Source organism: Manduca sexta, chromosome 11 (assembly GCF_014839805.1).
Source record: "Manduca sexta isolate Smith_Timp_Sample1 chromosome 11, JHU_Msex_v1.0, whole genome shotgun sequence".
NCBI classification, from domain to species: Eukaryota; Metazoa; Arthropoda; class Insecta; order Lepidoptera; family Sphingidae; genus Manduca; species Manduca sexta.
This window is the reverse complement of record NC_051125.1, coordinates 10,357,980-10,379,226: the sequence shown is the minus strand read 5'-3', so window position 1 is coordinate 10,379,226 and position 21,247 is coordinate 10,357,980. Positions and strand designations below refer to the sequence as shown.

The following is a 21,247-nucleotide window of genomic DNA, read 5'->3' as shown; positions in this document are numbered from 1 at the left end:
TAGTCTTCCTTGATAAAAGGACTATCCTACACTAAATGATTTTTTCAATTCGAACCAGTAGTTCCTGCGATTAGCACGAACAAACAAACAAACTCTTCAACTTGATAGTATAGATATAAAAATCGACGCGTACTACATACGCGTGTGTGTCTACGCCAAACTGGACACACCTTTAGGATCCATACCAAGTTCTTCCACGCGTAACCATAATTTATTCAGCCTGGGTATCATTTAATAATCTACATTAAAATATCATTAGTGTTCCTCATACCCTCATAGAGACATTAGCCTATTAACAATAGAACCAGTTAACGCTATGCAGTCGGGAATATTCATATCTTTCCTGTTACTTGCTTCGTTGGGAGATGTTGATTCATTGGACTTCTCTGCAGCAAATCGGGATAATTTTGTGAGTGTTTTATATCTTTTCGTATAAACAGATTAAGATGTGAGTAACATACGATAATTGTTGATTGAGTAAATTAGGGCTATAACTAACATTAGAAAACTATAGTGGTAACTATAGATCAACACCAGTAAAAGATTTATAAAAAATAATCTCCTAAAAGATAAATAAGCTATGAAAAATCTATGGAATTTCTGAAATTTTTAAAATACGAACGGGAACATGTAGTAGAAATTTCCCCAGGGTCCGTTCGTCGCAAGCTGGCATCACTACGAGGTGTGCCGCGGCCCGAAGCCGAAGAATGACACGTTATTCGTGACGGTTCTTGAGAGGCACGGAGACTCGTACGGGGCTTCCTTCAACATCACCGCTTTCACCGCTGCTAGGTTGGATAAGGTAATCAGAATAAGTATATTCATCAAAAGAAGAAATGCTGGTTTATAAGATAGCACTAGAGTTTTGAAAGACCTTATTGAGATCTTTCGTATATCATCCCTACCTTGAAATGCTAAAGTTCTTTTTTTATTGCTTTGAATGACGAGACGAGCTTGCTATTCGCCTGATGGTAAGCGAAATGACCGCCCATAAACAGTAGAAACACCATCTAACACCTTGAATTACAAAGTATTGTTTGGTATTCCACTGCGCTCGCCATCCTAAGACATGAGATGTTAAGTCTTATTATGTCCAGTAGTTACACTGACTACAATGTCCTTCAAACCGGAACACAACAGATACTACACACTGTTGCTTGGCGGCAGAAATACACATTGCGGTGGTACCTACCCAGTTGGACTCTCACATATGAGAGATCTACCACCATTACATTGTCCGTCTGTTACGGTGTCACTTTTGAACCACGATCTCGATTTTTATCAATTTGGTTTGAGGATAGTTTGAGACTCTAGGGAGGACGTAGACTACTTTTGATCCCGGAAATAATATATACCGGGAATTTTATCCCGGAGAGTCGTTTTCACAGTATAAATTTGTAGATTTATAATAAAATTTTGGACGGTCAGTACTTCTAACTCCAGATTTTGAACAAACAATTCATATAGACGTTCGTGTCTATACAATAACGTCAATGCTCATTTACTATACCATGCTAAAAGAAACCATGGTTGCAGATAAAAATTTCGGTATACACTATCAAAGGAGGTGTCAAGCACTCTCTGCTATGGAGTTATAAACTGGACAATCCTTGCCAGCATCTGGTAGTGGGAGCTTTGTTTGAATCCGAGTTTAACGCCAAGAACTGCGTGTTAACGAAGGTTTGTATTGTTCTAGAATATTCTTCATTAATGATTTTATTGTCAATCATTTTACTACAAAAAATTCTCGGGATTTAGCAAAATGATAACATCTACGAAGGCGATCAAGACAAAGCTAGACAGGCTAAAAAACCACTTAATCGTAATAATATTTTCATAAAATGTTTTTTTAAACCTAAAATATATTAAATTATACTACAATCAGCCAAAATAATTATTATATTTATATAGATGAATAAATTATACAGATAGGTATGTAGTCAAAGGCTACTATGCTATATGGAAAAGCTTAAGATTTTCAAGAGTAAATTATATTATTAACACCTAAAATTTATAGAAATACTCTAGGTAAGTTTAGCTCCTTATAATAAAACCTAGGAAGGACAACCTATAAAGAATGGGCAAATAATAATATCGATTTCACTTTGTGTCAGAGAAAAGTTACTTCTAGGCGCTTCTTGTTGCAGCGGCGTTGTCAATTGCATCACAAAGGATGTCGGACTTAAGTTACTTGATGGCGGTAGGATATATTTTGTATCCACCCGGATAGCGACCACCGTACACAAGGTGTTAAAACCCGCCATAGTGGCCCACGTAAGTGTGTCACGTTCCGGGATCAGCCTGTGTATATTCGGTTCCAACAGGCCGGCATAATTGTGTCGACTGCCAAGGGGTAATCATCTCTCGTCAGTCGACATTCTATTGGACCCACTCCACTTACCATTAGGTACAGTGGGGTCACATTGTCGTGCACTTAAAAAAAAAGGAAATATTTTAATAGAGTTTTTTGTTTCAGGGATTTCACCATGCTTATTTAAATTTCACATCACTGGCGCATGATTTTTTTGGCACCTCTTTCTTTTATGGAGAATTTTTATTTAAAGCTATAATTTTGTCGAAAACTGGAAATATTGGATGCCTCAATTATAATACAGTTTTCTCGAAGAAAGAATGAAATTTAATTTATATTTTCATTATTATTTAAATGAAACCGATTTATTGATATAATTTGAGTTTTACTTTTGTGCACTGTTGTATCAAAACTAAATTATTGCTAACAAAATAAACAAATAAAAGTAAAGTACAAATATTCATATAACACAACAAATATGCAGTACAAATATACATTTGAAACAAAGGCAAACAAAAAATAACTGGAAAATAAATTAAAATTTAAAAATCGAATAATTTAAAACTAAATACATATTCAGCCAACCGTCTGTTCAATATTCTATGTGAACATAAATACGCATTTAAAAATCTATATCAAAAAGTCATTAGCGTTTTGTAATCTTATGCAGACATTATGTCCATTAATGGGTAAAACATTTAGGCACCATGCGGTCGGCAGCAATCATGATAATTCTGACCCTGTGGGTGCTTTTCACTATATTTCGAAACGTTTAAATAAGGTAAAGACGGTACTGGATAAAATCACGATGTTTATATTAATAATAGTGGACCAACGTAACCGACAAGAGAATAAAGTCAGTTGATTATATGAACTGACATAGTTCAAGGATATGTCCATGTTTAACCAAATTTATTTAGTGGTTTATGAGTTTGTTCTAACATTCAAACATCTTCATAAACTTTATCATTAATTATAATATTAAAGGGATGAGTAAGTAGTAAGATCATTGTTTCTTAAAAGCTATACTTATACATGACTAGATTTAGCCTGCAGCCTATCCGCGTGAAAAAGGTTTTTACGGGATAAAAAAAATCCTGGGATATAAAGTAGCTTGTAAAACTTAGAAATAATATATGCGGCTATTAGTACGCACAACGGCTCGACCTACTACGGGCTAAGTGCAGAAAAAGGAGCCCCTCAACATAGAACATGCTGTTATTAGTGAAAAAACTTTCACGATCGGTTAAACAAAACAAGCTCTTCAACTAAATATATGTATATTATTATACATGTGATAACAAGTTCACAAGGGTCCATTCAAGGAAGTGAAACCTACTGCGGTCCGAAATCTAAGAACGTCGCCTTGTTTCACACTGTGCTCAAGTTCGGCGAAACGTATGAAGTGGATTTTAACTTCACATTCTATAAATACGCTAGGTTTGATGAGATACTTCTGCTAATTCTATTTTTAAAAAGATCAGCCCTTAGTAATTGAGCGCGATAAACTGTAAATGTAATTCAATGTTGATCTCATGACCAATCATCACAATTGGACGACACGAATCTTTGTGTTGTATTTCAATTACTATGATCACTTTTAGACGACAGGGACCTTTGTCGTATTTGATACGTCACATTCTAGAGAGGCTAGCATTACCTCCACGCTGTGCGTGACATTATATTATATATTTAAGAGCAGTATCTGCTGTAGTATAGTACCTGATCAAAGTTTAAATCAGTTTTTACGAAACGATTTTGATGATATGCCGAACAAGTCTTCGATTAACCCAGTAGAGCTTTTATTAATTAAGCTTCTTGTTTCAGAGTTTCTGCTACGTACATATATTTCAGGTCACTATGCACGTTCTTTTAGAAATACTTCTTTTAATGAGAATTCTTATTCAGTCACAATATTGTCCATCACTGGAAACTGGTTACCTCAATTTTTACACATTATTTTCTTAAAGAGAATTAAAATCATCGACATACTATTGAGTACAAGATAAATTAAAATAGAGATATCGTATTATTTATAATTATTCTCTTTTCAATAATTGAAAAAATCCGTGACATTGAAATATCAATGAAAAAGCAGACGTAACCAACCAAAATGGCGCAGTAACTATTTATCGGAATGCAATAAAATCAAATTCGCTGATGGCATCGCCGCACTAAAATCAAGTTCGGTCACAAAAGCGTACTGATTGCGCAACGGGTTGAAGCGAGGCGCGGCGGCGAATTAATTTGAAACGTGCCAATGATTTACAACCCCTGGTTTAGATGTAATTTAGTTATGGATGATGCGGTGGTGTAGTTTACAGTGGCCAATTAACATTTATTGGGGCAAATGTTAGAAGCGAGAATGCTTTGTATTTCACAGAAATTTATTGCTATGTTCTTTTCAGGATGTTTATAGGTACTCAAGTATTCATTACCAGAGGTAGGAAAACATTTCCTTCGAAACTAGAACGGCTTATAAACAATAAAAGGCATTTATATTTATTAATTTTTACTCTGACTATTACTAAACTGAAATGAACTCTATCAGATCTTAGAACAGACAAGTATTTGACACAAAATTGATCTTCAAAACTAAGATTATAATACACTAAGTCACAGCGCCAATACAAACGACAAAAGAAGGGAAAAGGGTCCTTTAACACAAAGAATATAGCTGATACGTTATCGTCAGGTAAGTAAGCGTCCCTTGTGTATTTTTCTGTACGTTCACGAACATTGTGAAAATCTAATTAAGCTAAAATGTAGCCCGTCGCTGTACACCAAAACTTCGGTCCTGCTACGTAACGTAAGCCACATGGTAGAATGTATAGAGAGGAAATAAAGTTGAAAGCGATGTTAAGGTTCTGGAAGCGGCAACAAAATCAATATATTAACTGTAAATGATCTAAACAAAGTAATGTAATCTTTTTTCAAGTATGTTTTGTTTAAAATAGAAATAAATGAAATTGTGATTATGTTTGATATAGGGACATACTCAGAACCGGTCCCTATGGCGCACAGTGGAGGAGGCCTACGTCCTGCAGTGGACGATTCCCGGCTGAAATGATGATGATGATAGTGACTAATTTAACTTTTAATATTTTGCTTTTCAAAGTGGAGAGTACCCCCCTTAGGGAGGCGCGACAACAAGTAGAGAGGGGGAGGGCTCGCGGAGAAAGCGAGATTTTTGACAATTTCTATCCCCTGGACACAACAGCTACTTTTTTTTTTAAATGTATCCTATGTCCTTTTCTGAACTCCTAACAATGTAAGTACATACAAATTTCAGTTCTAATGGAAACAATGGAATTATTAGTATGAAGTTACGACATCACCGATGCACGCACATAAATCAATGTCCATTACAAATGAGATTTCTAGTTATATCGTGTACAATCAACGCTTTGCAGGAGTATGAAACGTTATTTTGTTAAAGAAAAAGAGTTTTAAGATTAGATAGAGAAGATTGATATCCAAAATTTTGCGCTTATTCGATGGTTACTCAATCTACCTTAAAATAGCAAAACAGCAATGTAAAACTACATATTATTTTCATATTGTGATTTGCACGTTTTTAATGCGCATGTTAGCATTTTTTCTGTAAATATGTTATTTTTGTATTAGTCCATTGAAAAGTTACATTTGGGGTTGCGTTTTTTAGAGGACGCAATTTTATTTTTTTGAAGTGTAGGGGGGGTCAGTCTAAAGCTAAAACCAAGTTTGTGGGGTCGCCACCCTTGTCCCACGGCCGCCATTTTGAAAATAAGGGTTGAAATGGTTTTTACGATGTATCTCTTAAACTATTTATCTGAAAAAAAAAATGTATAAATATTTTTTGTTGCAAATTAAATTCTCTACAACTTTGGTCTAGTAACTTTTGTCGTAGAACTATAAATAAAAAGTTACAAGCGAAAATGTTAAGAAATTCAATGTTAAGCAATGTCCATTGCAACGTCATCAGAACGTGTGTTTATAAGGTTCATAATACTTTTTTTGTACTCTCATTAATACCCAAATACCCAAGGGACCATTAGGGAACAAAAGAACATCTGCCTGCTATTATTATTATTATTTCTAACCTCTCTTATTGTAAGAATAGCTGATAATATTGTGTTGAAGTTGTCGTAAGTAAGTTTTTTATTAGCATTTTGATTTTTAAAAGTCTTTTAAAAGTCAAAATGCTAATAAAAAAAAAGTAGTTTTCACTAAAGTTAAAATCGTGTCTAAAATCATTCGAAATCGTCTTCACAATTAAAAACAGAATAAAATACATCCGCACGTACAGAAATATGTAGCACAACTAAAAGATATAAGTTGAACGACAACTTCAACACAACATTATCAGCTATTCTTACAATAAAAGAGGTTAGAAATAATAATAATAATAGCAGGCAGATGTTCTTTGGTTCCCTAATGGTCCCTTGGGTATTTGGGTATTAATGAGAGTACAAAAAAAAGTATTATGAACCTTATAAACACACGTTCTAATGACGTTGCAATGGACATTGCTTAACATTGAATTTCTTAACATTTTCGCTTATAACTTTTTTATTTATAGTTCTACGACAATAGTTACTAGACCAAAGTTGTAGAGAATTTATTTTGCAACAAAAATGTTTATACATTTTTTGTCAGATAAATAGTTTAAGAGATACATCGTAAAACCATTTCAACTCCTATTTTCAAGATGGCGGCCGTGGGACAAGGGTGGCGACCCCACAAACTTGGTTTTAGCTTTAGACTGACCCCCCCTACACTTCAAAAAAATAAAATTGCGTCCTCTAAAAAACGCAAGGTAAGGCCTAAAAAATGTAACATTTCAATGGACTATATTAATATCTAAGGACGCTGCGACATCTTGTCACACTGACATTTCAGATAAGACAACGACTTATTACCAATCGGTAATAAGTTTTGGAGCACAAAATTAATGTCCGGTCTATAATTATACTGTTTAATGTCTTTGGTTAAATATTACTAAATTTCCAATTGGAAAGGTAGTTGGAAATGTCCTTTTTGCTTCTGATTGAAATTTCCGTGAATAAATTTCTTCGGATTTTAGTTCCTAAGATTTGAAGAAAAGATTTGAATTTATCCAACGTTGTTGAATCATTCAGGGTCATCCGGTACTTCTATTGTTGAATGCCACATCTAGCTCCTTCTAGATCTTTCGACCACAGCGACTCTACGACAACGTGCGCCAAAAGCATTTTGCTTGAAACAAATTAAGAGGCCCGGCAAAAAGGTTCATATGGTTTCACAGGAACTTCAAGATACGAGTACTTTTCAGTAATAAGGGACTAATTTGTGAGAAATCTTATTAATTTATTGTACTTTTTTGGTTTATTCGCGTGTTCATAATAGCAAGTAACTTTTATAAACCTTCAATGAGAAACTACTGAATGAGCTGTGCTCGACATTCTATCACATATTTTATCCAGTACTTTTTCTGGTTTCAGGGTTCTTCAAAATAAATATCAATGCTGTCACTCATTATTTGAGGTAACATATGGTGATTATTTTCTATTTTGTAAGGTTTCCTACTTAGTTAAATATTTTTGGTTTATTTTTAACTTTGATGTCTATATTCAATACTTTGAACGCTTCGCATATTCTGAGCTAAACTATAATATCTAATACACCGCAATACTAAACTGTCTCAAGAGTTTTCTAATATCTTTAACATTTTCGCATGTGTAAAATTAATATCATAAGTAAGATCGCTGTCTTCTCTTAGAGACGAAACAGACATAAAATTTTATTTATTTAAAACTTTATTTTACACCGTAAATATAAGAAACAAGACGAATTGTATGTTGGCTTTAAGCGATTTAGGGCCTATTTCATAACTTATGAGTAAATACTACTCATCAGAAAAATATATAAGCCGACTTAATACAAAAGTCATGCTCTAATATATGCTCCCGCATAAATGGTTATAAAATATACTACTTACATTAGCTGTAGAATACGATAACTTGTTAAATCACGTTTACTTGGAACTTGTGAAATAGACCGTAAAGGATGCTTCCATTTTATATTATAAATTTATGACGTAATGAGCAGGGACTATATAGTTGTAAACGAGGCTATAAAACTACAAACATAGTTCCGTATATTGTGCTAGTCATCCAAAAATATCCAGCCATCAACTTACGTGGGTAAGTGTGTCGCGTTCCGGGATCAGCCTATGTAAAGCCAGTTCCAACAGGCCGGCATAATTATGTCGACTACTGAGGGGTAATCATCTCTCGTCAGTCGACATTCAATTAGACGTCACTCTACTCACCATCAGGTGCAGTGGAGTCGCATTGCCGCGCATGTTCAAAAAAATTAACGAAACAAAACACTGCCTAAACACGTCTATTCCAATTAAGGGCTTTGTGGTGATATTTAGCAGACGAAATCTCGCAGGAGATACATATATATCAAGAGTTTTGAAAATTATTCAAATTGCCATCTATCAAAGCTAAAAATGCGCCTCTGTCGCAGCCCTAACAAACATCGCAGAGCAAGTTTTAGGATATTTTCATAAATCGACAAACAGCAACTTTTAGTTTGCTGTATGGATTTTCTTGGCAAGTATTTCGAAACCGCTAAACTTGGGGGTCAGATATTGAAGTATTTGGTATTTGGATGTTTCTTTAAGCAGATGTTTGTGTAAGATTTGCTAAATTAAAATATTTGGTCTCGTCTGTGTTTTAGATATCATTACTTCTGAACGGAGTCGCAATTGAATATAATTCGTAAATTAAATTGTACCTTCACAACTGAATTATGAAACTATTAAATCCCTCGTTTGATGGTTAGTGATACAACCATAATGTGACCCGTATGTGCTGAATGGGACCCGTTTCGCACGCACACCATGACGTTCGGGATGATGCACTAGTTTTTTTTTTTTTTTGCGATTTTATTGCTTGTTATATTTTCATCTATTTATTTGTGTGTTTATGTGTTTTTTTTTCTGCTTTTTTTATTTATTTCTTTTTTGTATAACATTTTTTTTTCATCTCGTTGTTTTGTTTTGTAAATTGAATGTGTCATGGTGTTGTGCGAATAAATGTTTTTGTATTTGTATTTGTATTTGTATAATAAAAGTTAACTCACCTGATGGTATGTAGCAATAGCAAGACTATCCAGAAGTTTGAATAATGAAGGTTTAATACAGTATCTGAGTATACCCACTTTAATTCTTTATTGCGGTATTTGGATTTTCTTATAGCGAAATTGATTTCATTGACAAGGCTTGGAATCGAAATGCCCGTAAAAACCATTCAATTTTAAACCAATTCCATTTCTAGATTAGGCACTGTTACCATCTAAAATAATTGACCAACAATTAATTCAATTATTTAATATAATTTGATCATTTAGTTTCCCATTAATTGTATTAAAACAAAATTATATTAACAGGTTATTACTGTCATTTTGATTCTGATATGCAACGTGGTGACAACGTCTGCATTGCGTCTTCTCCTTCAATTCATATGATTATTAATAGTAATACGAGCCATATATTATATTACTTCCGTCTGCTGAGCACGGACCTCCTTTACCATTAAAACGGTTTAGCCTTTAGTCCACTCCGTTGACCTAATGCTGATTGACATACTTCACATACCTTCTAAATACTTATTGAGAATTGTCGAGTGTATAGGTTTTCTCACAATATTTTTCTTCACCGTTTTAACCTTTAATTGTGGATGCGCGGTCTCACAGACCGCTCGCTGTTTGAAAATTTCGTGTTTACACCTTTCCCCTTGCTCTTTTGCTATAAGGCGCTTAGTAGCTTAAGTTTTAGTGGCGTAACGTGTGTTGAAATGGGAAATTGTGTTGGCGGCTGCAAATCAGATCAGTTATTTTTTTTTAACTTTAACCGCGGTCTGCGAGACCGCCCGTCCATGTTTCCTATACACGGCGATTTTGTTTTTTTTTCGGTTATTTTACATTCAAAATGTTAACAAATATTAATGAAAGTGCGTCTACGTCAAAACAAACGCCAAGGCTACAGCTGCAACATATTTATGATCGACTTTTAGAGTCTGAATAGTCTGATAACGAGGAATACTTTTTATCTGAAGCTTATTTTATCCGAAATCAAATAAGTGACTATGAAGATAATACCGATGTCTCTAGCATATACGACATTTTAAGAAGTATCAGCCCCAAGGTGGGTGTCCACGAAATTTTATCTGGTTTGATAGTAAAGTAATAACATGTTGGCTTGACGTCACCTTTCAATATAAGCAAATAATATTAATATGGGTCGTAAGAAGCACGATGACCCCGACGTAGCCCCCCGCGATAGCTGGACGGTAGTAGTAATGCACTTCTCTGCAAAACGTAAAAAAATAAAAAGGTCTACCGGAATCAGCAAAATTTTGAAAGGGTTAGAAGAAGCCCCTAGTCAGGATATTGACTCGTCAAAGCACAAGACATGTCGTCTGTGTCCCCCAAAACTTAAGAGAAAATCGAATTCTACTTGTATAAATTGTAAATAGGTCATATACTTGCTGCATTCCAAACTCTTGTGCAAAACTGATAATAATTTGATGCATATTGGACCATTGTCAAATTTTTTATATTTATATTTAGAAGACGTTTATTGGATTTTATGTTAGAATAAGCCTTAGAGTTATAGATAAGAATGTATTTTAAAAAAAGTTTAATAAATTTAAGTTTTCAGCCCTATATCTGATCTCGAGTAACTTTATGCCAAATAGTTTCTTTAACTGTTAATATGATTTAATTATGTGATAAATAAATACAGATTGGTTAAAAGTTTCTAAATTATGAAAATTTTAATATACATAGAAAATAATAAAAATAATACTTACGTGACATATTAACTCAGAACATAGTGGTCCGAAAGACCGCGCGTTCACGGTAGTGGAACAAAAAAATGACGTCTATAGTTAAGGGTTAATAATAATAGCTAATTATTCCATAATTACAATAGAATGAATGCATATATTGACCATCATAAATAAATGGAACAATATGAACACTAAATATAACAATACCTGATGTAGCTGAATGAGTATCTAGGGTTTCGCCCGACGGCACATTGAAGGGAACAACAAAACCAGCAGATCGGCTAATTAAATTCCTCATATTACGCGAATTCTCAGCAATTACCGTGGCTACTGATGCGAATATATTATATATTTTCACTGCGTTTATTCGCCTTTGCTTCCGGAGTTGTAATATCATAAGATTTTTTCTTAAAGGCTTGTTAATATGCCCATTTAATGAATTTACATTTCTCTTGGGCAATATTTGTATGAATCTTTTGCAGAACAAAAATGATAACATAAAAAAACTTGTTGGGCTGCAGAGCCTTTTGTGACTATATGATGTTTTGTAGGTTTAGCAGATCTAGATATTACGTAATTTCAAGAATTTCTCTTTATAGTATGAATATAAACTTCTCTAATTAAGCAATGCTAAGAAACCCGAGAATATTAATCTAAACTAGTAGACGTCCAGTGGTCGAAATTTCTCCGTTGAGTAATATTGAAACACATAGTATACATCAATTTTCCATTTCGGCACTCTTATATGAACTATACTGCCGTACTAAGCTCGAAAGCGGTATGTCAAAAAAAAAAACTTTTTTTTTTTATTTTTATGGCGTCGGATAATTTAAAGGTAAATGCCCATCAAATGAACTTATCTATATAATGGTATCTTGTTTAGAACTTGTTAAAAAACCTAAAAAGAGTTGTCTCTATCTCCGCGTTACTTAAAAAATTATAAAACTATATTTACAAAACTTCGATTATTTCGAAATAAGGTTTCCCTGACATATAGCTTTTGCACTTGGCACGGCAGTATAATTATGTCAAATCCCCACACACCTTAAAAAAGAGTACTTACATAGTTTTTTCATGTATCCGAAGAATATAAAGTATTGAAGTATATCTACTAACCCGATATTACATTTCCTTATTTACCGACTGAAAACACTTAAAATAGTGGATTAAAAGAAAACATTTTGAAAGAATTTCACTATAAGCGAAAGTGGAATGAAACAAAAATATTTTTTTATAAGCATGGCGTTGAAACGCGCTTTATCAAATAAGTTTCTGGAGAAAGCCCACGAGGGTTCGGGAACAAAAGTTTACACCTCTGAAAATTGTTATACGAAATGTATCTTTTGTTTTAATTGCAAATTATCCTTTTTTTTATCACAAATAGTGCATGTTGTGACTGCCTTAAGAAGGTGCTACTCTTATATTTTATAATATTGTTTTTCTTTTATTTAGTATAAGCAACATTGTAACAACTACTGGCTGTCCTAAATAAATAAATATTTGCTTCCTAGTGGCATTGATACTTGTAACTTTTTTAGGGACCCCTACAAAACGAAAAACCCCTAAAAAGGGTAACAAATAAAACAATTTGATCTTATTAGCCTGTCATATATTATGTTTAAGGCCTCTATTAACTATACCTATGTAGTTTTATACTATAACCTTGTGCTATTATGGCTTTATGTTAATACTAATATTATAAACCGACTGACTCGATGGCGTAGTTGTATTGCATGTCCGGTACAATAGCGCTCTGAGGTCCTGGGTTCGAATCCCGGGTCGGGCAAAATGATATTTGGGTTAAAACTGCTCAGTATCAGCCCGGTGTTTGGAATTTGTGCCCGATATGGCGATAGGCTCGCTCCCTATCACATCATGGGACGGAACATACTTGGCGAAAAGTGGGTGCCCTAGTTGCGCCTCTACATACCCCTTCGGGGATAAAATGCGTGATGTCGTGTGTGTGTAATATTATAAACCAAATGTAATGGAGCTCTCTCTACAAAAAACACGTATTTTAAAATTTTGTTTTTCGTTCAATCCTATCGTAAAATCTCCCTCATAAATACGTTTGTCATAGTTTTAGTATCTCTAAGTTATATAATAAATAATTATATAAATTCAAACTATGACCTTATGGTTAATCTACTTATGTATAAGTGAACGATAAACTGTGGTTATAAAGTGGTCATGTATAGTCAAATTACAACATGACCACAATTTCGTGGTTAGCTTGTGGTATATGCAAGTTAACATAACAAACACTCTGCAAAGCATTTTATTGACAATATATTTTTTGGTTGAAAGTAAATGTAATAAAGTTCAAATTTCTCAAGTAAAATATTATGTTTAGGTCAAATATATTTATTGGAATGTAGACATAAATCCTATAAAACCAAACTTCTTGTTTTATCTGTCAAAATTACTTCTTTCCTTTACAACTGTCTCTTACATTATAACTAGCAATTATAGCAAATCGTATTTTATTAATTACAACAACATCTGATACTTCTGACAGTATACCTACAGATTCCATTGCTGAAGATAAGCCTCTCAAAATACGTTGAAGATTGACGGCGGCATTCAGCGAATTCCTGTGACTTTAATCATGTCTATCCACTTGTAGCTAGACGTTGAACGCTGCATAAATTCATTAATTTTTAATCGACTTTACGAGATATTCACTCAAATTATCGTAATTTTTTTATTCTGTAAACTTATTTTTTTACTGTTTCAAAATCAAGTTTTAGAAATACATTTCTATTAAATTAAAATATAACGCTCGACAAACACAATTCAATTCACCCGTACATTCGCGCATACGAATCTCGACTTTAAATACAAGACAGTCTATTAATTATTCTCAATATATAGTAACAAGGCGTTTTTGCACTCCTGTAATTTATTCACTTGAGACGTCTACTTGAAATAAATCTTGAGCACAGGTGGTATAAGTTTTAAAATTAATTACTGTAATTGAATATACGAGTAAAAACATTACTTCAATTGTTTTTGCATATGCCAAGATACAAGCGTCTCTGAAAGATATAAAATAATTTGTTTGAATACATAAAAAAATTTAAACATGATTTTGAATCAGTCATTTTTACTTTACCACCAGTTCGAAAAGCATCTCTACCTATCATAAAATCGTCCATTATACAAAAAAACTACCTCGGTGGCGTATGTGTCTCTGAGGTCTCGGATTCGAATCCCAAGTCGAGTAGTTTAATGTGTTTTTTTTCTCAGTATGAGTCCAGAGTCTAAAATGTGTGCCCGATATGACGATAGTTCACCCACTATCAAACACAACGGAATATATGCAGCAAAAGTGGGTGCCGTAGTCACACGCATGACTATAATCGTATTATAATTTAATACAAGTAGAGACTTGTATTAAGAAGATTATAATACAAAGACATAATTTATTTACGCTAAAAGCAGTAAGATAAATTAATTAAACCTTTATAATAATACAATTTTATTAAACAAATTGTTATGATTTAAAAATACAGTATAGAGTTTCATTTTGCTGTTTAAGGAATGAACTTTGTAGGCATCATTGATATGTTTTTTTAATATCTAAACGTGATGTGATATTCCATCCTCCAAATCCATATAACAATGGACGTAAATTGTACACTGTTTTAGCTTGCAACAATATATCTGTACCCCTTAGAAAATGTAACTATATTGTAACAGATTAATAATTTCTTTTTCTTACATTAAGCTTATTAAATTATTGAAGTAAAACGATTTGAAGGATCTTTCGCGGTTTTTACCTTAATTTTACTTTAGCCGTTTCGAAGACTGTACTGGTCAGGTCACGAGGTGGATTGAGGTGAAAGTCTAAACATCCTTCGATTTTATTTCGTTATTTTCAATAAAAATAATTAATTGGTAAAGAAGTTATTGACTATTGAATAAGCATTGCAAATAATAATTCAATAAAATGATTTTCAAGATTCCGGACTGTCGACAACCAATCCTTAAAGTTTCTGAGAATTGTAATTGAACGGCTGATAATGGCAGAGTTTACTTCTCAATTATGGATACTTTGGAAGACAACTAACTGCGAGAGTCGTGTTTTGCTTCTTACTCTATTTATTTGGAATTTAGAAGAAATTCTATTAAGATTAAGTTGTCTGGTAAATAGCCATATTAAATATATCTGGTAATACTTGCTATGTATTGGGATACATGGGAACTAGTTGGCGAAATGTGGGTGTGCTGACACTTTTGCCTATCTCTGGAAAGACAAAAGCGTGAAGCTCTTTATATAAGACGAAGTGGCTTCAGTGCAATTGAAACAATAAAATGTGTTATCGGTGACCTAAAATTTTAGAAATGAATTTTCAATCCTTTCTCTTTAGATTCCACTGTGAATCTTCTGATTCCGTCGCACGACAATGAGCCGCCAGTGAAGCCAAGGCTAGTGTGTGGCACACCGAGGCAAATATTTGTGATTGGCAAATATTTGGGCATCGGCGTTGTGGGAGCAAAAGCCTCTTGTACTTTCAAATACCGTCATAAGACTTGCATCTTCGAAAAGGTATCAAGAGACGTGTGTGAGAGCTGATTGTGTAATTATTCGTCACTAGTGACTAATATTCTACTTTGTTTTTAAAATGGAAACACTTGAAGAAAGAGGGTTACCTAATTCACCATTATTACTGCCCATGAAAACCCATATTGCCATATACATTATAAATTTAGAAGTTAATACACTTGGAATGAAATTAAATTGGATCCGGAAGGATTGTTGACACAATAAATATCTAAGAGTATTGTATTCTTGGCTCCCGTATACTATTGAACAAGCAATATCATTGAATCGCAGCATGGCCTCTGAGAAATCAAACTGCAGAAGTAAATAATATGTTTTCTGCGCACAAAATAAAGTTACGCACGTTAAACTTATATTGAGAAATGATAATGCTTTAGTTATGGCTCAAAGACAAAATACTGAACAAGTTAATACTTAAACAATGTGGCCTTTATTTTTTTTTGTATCGTCAATAATTTATTAAGAAATGATCAATATTAAAACCAATTTTAACTAAAACCAAAATGATCAAAAGCAAATAATAAATAACAGAAGCAAAATCATCAAAATAGAAACCTCGAGGAAACCAATCAACAAAATAAAATAAACAAACCCGAAACAGATCAGTCAATAAGACCCCATTTAAATCGAGTGCCGAAGATTCCCTATCTAAGGACCCACTAGGCTCACTAACTCGGTGTACCTAACTTTTATTAGAATTCTTAGCAGCCCAATAAGCTCACACTCGACTTGCGACGGGGAAACAGAAAAAGGGAAGAAAAAAGTCGAAAGACTGATCAAGTGGAAAATTACTTGAAGGAAGCACGCTTATTATGTGTGACACATTGCTTTACAAAACGGATTTTTATCTCATTGTATTTTGATACGTTTTATTGTTGGTAATTAGACTGTAATTCGATCACGTAACTAATCTAGGTCCTATAGGTTAAATTAGGCTTTCATTATCAACGCTCCTTAAAGATAAATTAGCAGACTTGTTGCATTTTTGCCTAGTAACTATAACATTGGAAAAGATTACATCTGCTGGGACAATGTTTTTAAATGAGTAAAAAACCTTTAGTTTTGTCATACACGTAAAATTTTACATTAAGTTAAGATCCAAATTGTTATATCAAGTTAGATTGTCTCACTGTTCAACCAATAAACAAAATTATGGAACTTAGATTTAACTCAGGGGGATTAAAATATCTCGTAAATGCCTCACAAGATCACAATAATATTGAACCAAAGTAATGAAATTTTGGATTAGTTTACCATAATAATTACTCCTAAGGGCATCGTGAATGTAAGGTAGAATTTGATGTACATATCTTGGTAAATTAGTAAACTGAGCAGGAGATTTACAGGTTTATTGATCTTCATAAATGACCATTTAGTCTGACGAAGACTGAGAAAGAAGACAAACTACCTTCACTAAAAGTCAAGTTTATAATTGCTGATGCTTAAAAGTATTACGCTGCAAAATCAGGAAGTATGTAACTTTTAAGTGCATTTGGGTGTAATTAATTCGTCTCACAAGACGCTCTTAGCGTGGTGATGTTCATATTTTATACTTTAAACTCGTAAACTGCAGTCCTTCGTCCTGCTTACTTGAGATTCTTGTCGTTCAGCGATGTTCCTTAAACATGAATACTAATTTGTTTACACGTGGGAATTTTGAGATTTAGCAATTCATTTTAGATCTCAAGTCAAATTTGGTGTTTGTAAATGCCTATTGACGAATAAGCAAAAATAATCCAACAAATTATATTATAGATAATATCTAGTCAATTTAGAGAAAATTTTAATCGGATGACTAAATCATGATTCCTCTAAACCGGTCCAATATAGAATTTACAAACACCAAATTTGACTTGGGATCTAAATGTTCTTTGTACTTAAAGTAACAGACGTCCAATTCTAGACCCGTTATTCAGAAATTTCACTAAGTCACCTGGCCATTAAAAATATTATGATAATCAAAAATCCCGAAGTCAGCCAAATGCTAAACCCAAATGCCTAAAATAAATTCATTCAGAAAACAATTTTTTGCAGCTCCAAATAAAAACAGTTCGAAACGGCGCATTTTATTATAAGTACAAGAAATTCAATTATATTATATAATGCTGACAGATGTGATTTTTCACATTATTGTGTCTTTTATGTTTGATTGATGAAAATTTTGGTAACTTTCACAATACGCGAACGTTTGCGTCTTTTTATATGAGCAATTCTATTCTTTCACAACATTTGCAATAAATTCGCGAATTTTATTTCGTATTCTTATCTCTACTATCAATTTAACAACGATATGAGATAGCCGATTTTCAATATAATATTTTTATATTGAAAACCGAATATTTACGTAATAATGTATTTCCGGTAGTATGGAGATATTGAACAAGATCAATTTAGGTACATGATTTCAACATCTTGCTTGGTCTTTAAATTAGCTGTCGTTGTAAACTACGATATAATTTATATCACCTTTTCATCCCAAAATATTTGAGCATTTTCAACGGAGTTGAGTAACGAACTCCATACTCCATACTTTACTTCATACTCCACACAGATTTAAAAAAGTCATTCAAAATATTGTTCAAGAAAAAGAACAATCATAATCCTAAGCTTGTTTCAATCATAGCGATTTGATATCAATATCTTTTTACAATTTGCAAAAACACCTTCGTCATCCTCTTGGATTCCAATATACCGATAGCAGCAAAGGAAGTAATAGTTAAAGACGACAGTCGCAACATCTGTGTGTATCAGTATCGTTACATGAGACCTTTTTTGCTCATCCGATTATTACAATGGCCCAGGGAGGCAGAATGTATCACTTGTTATATTTACTGTACAAGGACTGTATTCTATACGGCTATCTAAGATTTCTAGTGTCTTATTTTTTGTGGAGTCTTTTTAGTTCACTCGGCTGCCCGTAAAAGGTTGGTTATTATATTTACGCGAATGTTAGAGATTAAAATAAAACTATTTTTCGGATTTATCGCGGTTCTTTATATTATGACTTTCTTCCGACGTTTCGAAAACTCTGCAGCCTTTATGATCGGGGGGACTGAAGTGTTGGTCATCCGAAAACTTGACAATATCTACTTACATTTTACAATTAAACTATGAAGGCTGCAAGTCTTCGAAACGTCAGGCGCAAATTATAATATACTAGGTAACCGCGATAAAATCCGAAAAACAGTTTTACTTCATCGTAGCCGTTAAGTTACGATGAGTTTTTGGTTGAACATGGTATGTTCGTTTGGCATGCACTGTACTAAACTTTTTCATTTTATTATTTATTTTATTATTATTTTTAATCAAGTAACACAGAATCATTTTGGTTGATAAACGCTCAGGATAAACGATGCTTATTTATGTTCGTATGGCAACGGTAAGGCAAATTGTCAATAATGTGTCCACTATTACATTCTTCACGGCGGAGCATGAATCCTGCAACAGAGTTTCACATATTCTAGCATTTGCAAATATTTTGTGATGTTTTCTTAATTTTTTCCTAATGAGTCAATAAAAGGTTTTTAAATATTTCATTAATTTCATAAAACCAATGTTAAAAATAACTGTGTTGTGTATGTAGCAGCTACAAAAGTACGTGTATAAATAAACTAAAAAGTATGCCATAATAATTCAAACTTGAATAAATTTTGAAATGTAAGAAGAATGTACTTTGTACTCAAATTTTAAATCCCAATAGATCATTCCATTTTCAGCTTATATGTCGATGATTATAATTTAGTTAAAGTATTGAGTTCAAATAAATATGAAAATATTGATGCTCTTTCACCTGAACCGTGAAGTAAAAATGTCGAGAGCTCCTTCCTTATTAGAATAATAATTCCAGGTACGTGAGTAATTTTCTACCGCCCTACGTAAGGGACAAGGTTTTAAAACCCGAGTTTTGAGAGACAAATTAAGTAAAAGTTCTTCCTTTTGCATTTCTTTTTCTATTTCCTTATTAGCAAAGTACACAGCATTATGATCCAAGAAGAGACTTATAAAGAAATGAGAGCCTGAAAATTCTCGCATAATCTACTACTACTAACTAATCCTACCATTTCTAATAATAATAATAATATCAGCCCTATATTATATATTATCTATCCCACTGCTGGGAATGGGCCTCCTCTACTACACAGACTAATTAGACCTTAGTCCACCACGCCGGTCTAGTGCGGATCGGTTAACTTCATACACCCTCAAAATTCCTGTACAGAACTTCTTAGGTATACAGGTTTCACGATGTTTTTCCTTTAACGTTAAAGCAAATGATAATTCAAAAAGAGAACATCATTTTAGAAAAGTTAGAGCTGTGTGCCCTTGGGATTTGAACCTGCGGACATTCGTCTCGACCCAACTACAATATCGCCACTTTTTATCGAAGGCAAACTCTTAACTTACTCAAATATCCCAAAATGAGGTAAAACTATTTACATTTCAATAATGCTTTCTAAGTAACATATTTATAGCATTTCGGACACGGGTAGTCTAAATTCAAGGGTATGTGAGAATAGCATTTAAATAATGCCACTTAAACCAGTGTTCTCGGGTGGATTTACTTTGGCGATTTATCGATGCAGCTTACTTCTTCTTCGACCTTTTTGTTAAATGTATCGTGTTTGAATCATAATATTTACGTCTGTTACAATTCAAGGGAACATTATTAGTCGGAGAAAATCTATTGTTAATGTGATTAGTAAATAGTTATGAGTCTTTTATTTAAGGGCGTCTTTATCCTAGGATTAGACAAGAAATTCGGGTTGCGTTGCAGAACTTTAAAGGGTTATTTATGGGCGCAGCAAAGTGACTACTGCACCTGATGGTAAATGAGGTGGAACCCTATAAGAACCACTATACCGGGTTTTAACCTTGTGTACGGTGGTCGCTATCCGGGTGGATATATCCTACTAGCTGACCCGACAGACGTTGTCCTGGGGCCTTATTCTCTATCCCGCACGTTATTTTAACAGTGTGTAACAAGGACGTAACACACCGCATCATGTTTAGGACTATAGAAATTTGGCTTACAGAATACCATTCCACGCACATTTCTCGAAGATAACATGACACGGCCGCGTTACGCGTTTACACTATCATACAGAATAAGGGCCCTGTCTTAACTATGTATGCACGTTCGCTGACAGTTATTTTAAACCACTGACAGTCATGTAAAATTAATATTGTCGTTAAGTTTTCTTAAATTTTAAAATTTACCGCGCAATTTTTGGAATTTTTGCTTTCATAAGAACCTTTTCCTGACAATAATGACACAAAAAAATTTGTGAAATCGGTTCAGCCCTTCACGCGTGATGGCGTGATCAAGGGAAATAGGGATTCATTTATATATATACATAAAAATTAATCCCTATTTTCCAACAATCTACAACTCAATCTTCTGTCATCAGTTTGAAGACCATTGTAACTGGACATGAGGGATAACGTCAATATCTCAGGGTAAGAAACACACTATCACAATATGCTTTGAAAGTCAATGTTTGGTAACGCAGTTTAAAAGTAGGCTATTCTATACAGTTTCGTCTGGAA

At 33.5% G+C, this 21,247-nt stretch overlaps 1 protein-coding gene across 1 annotated transcript; it reads left to right on the top strand.

Moving 5' to 3' along the window:
• Window positions 1-256: 256 nt before the first annotated feature.
• LOC115449183 lies at window positions 257-2,688 on the top strand. The gene is made up of 4 exons (XM_037437617.1): window positions 257-409; window positions 650-802; window positions 1,537-1,680; window positions 2,477-2,688. The coding sequence occupies exons 1-4, from the start codon at window positions 317-319 to the stop codon at window positions 2,633-2,635; spliced, it is 549 nt and encodes a 182-aa protein (XP_037293514.1). The 5' UTR covers window positions 257-316; the 3' UTR covers window positions 2,636-2,688.
• Window positions 2,689-21,247: the final 18,559 nt, after the last annotated feature.

Bases quoted from the DNA above. Each gene is read 5' to 3' on its own strand.
- LOC115449183 (XM_037437617.1), top strand. From the start codon at position 317: ATGCAGTCGGGAATATTCATATCTTTCCTGTTACTTGCTTCGTTGGGA. The intron at 410-649 runs GTGAGTGTTTTA...AAATTTCCCCAG, and splicing joins CAGCAAATCGGGATAATTTT to GGTCCGTTCGTCGCAAGCTG. The intron at 803-1,536 runs GTAATCAGAATA...CCATGGTTGCAG, and splicing joins CCGCTGCTAGGTTGGATAAG to ATAAAAATTTCGGTATACAC.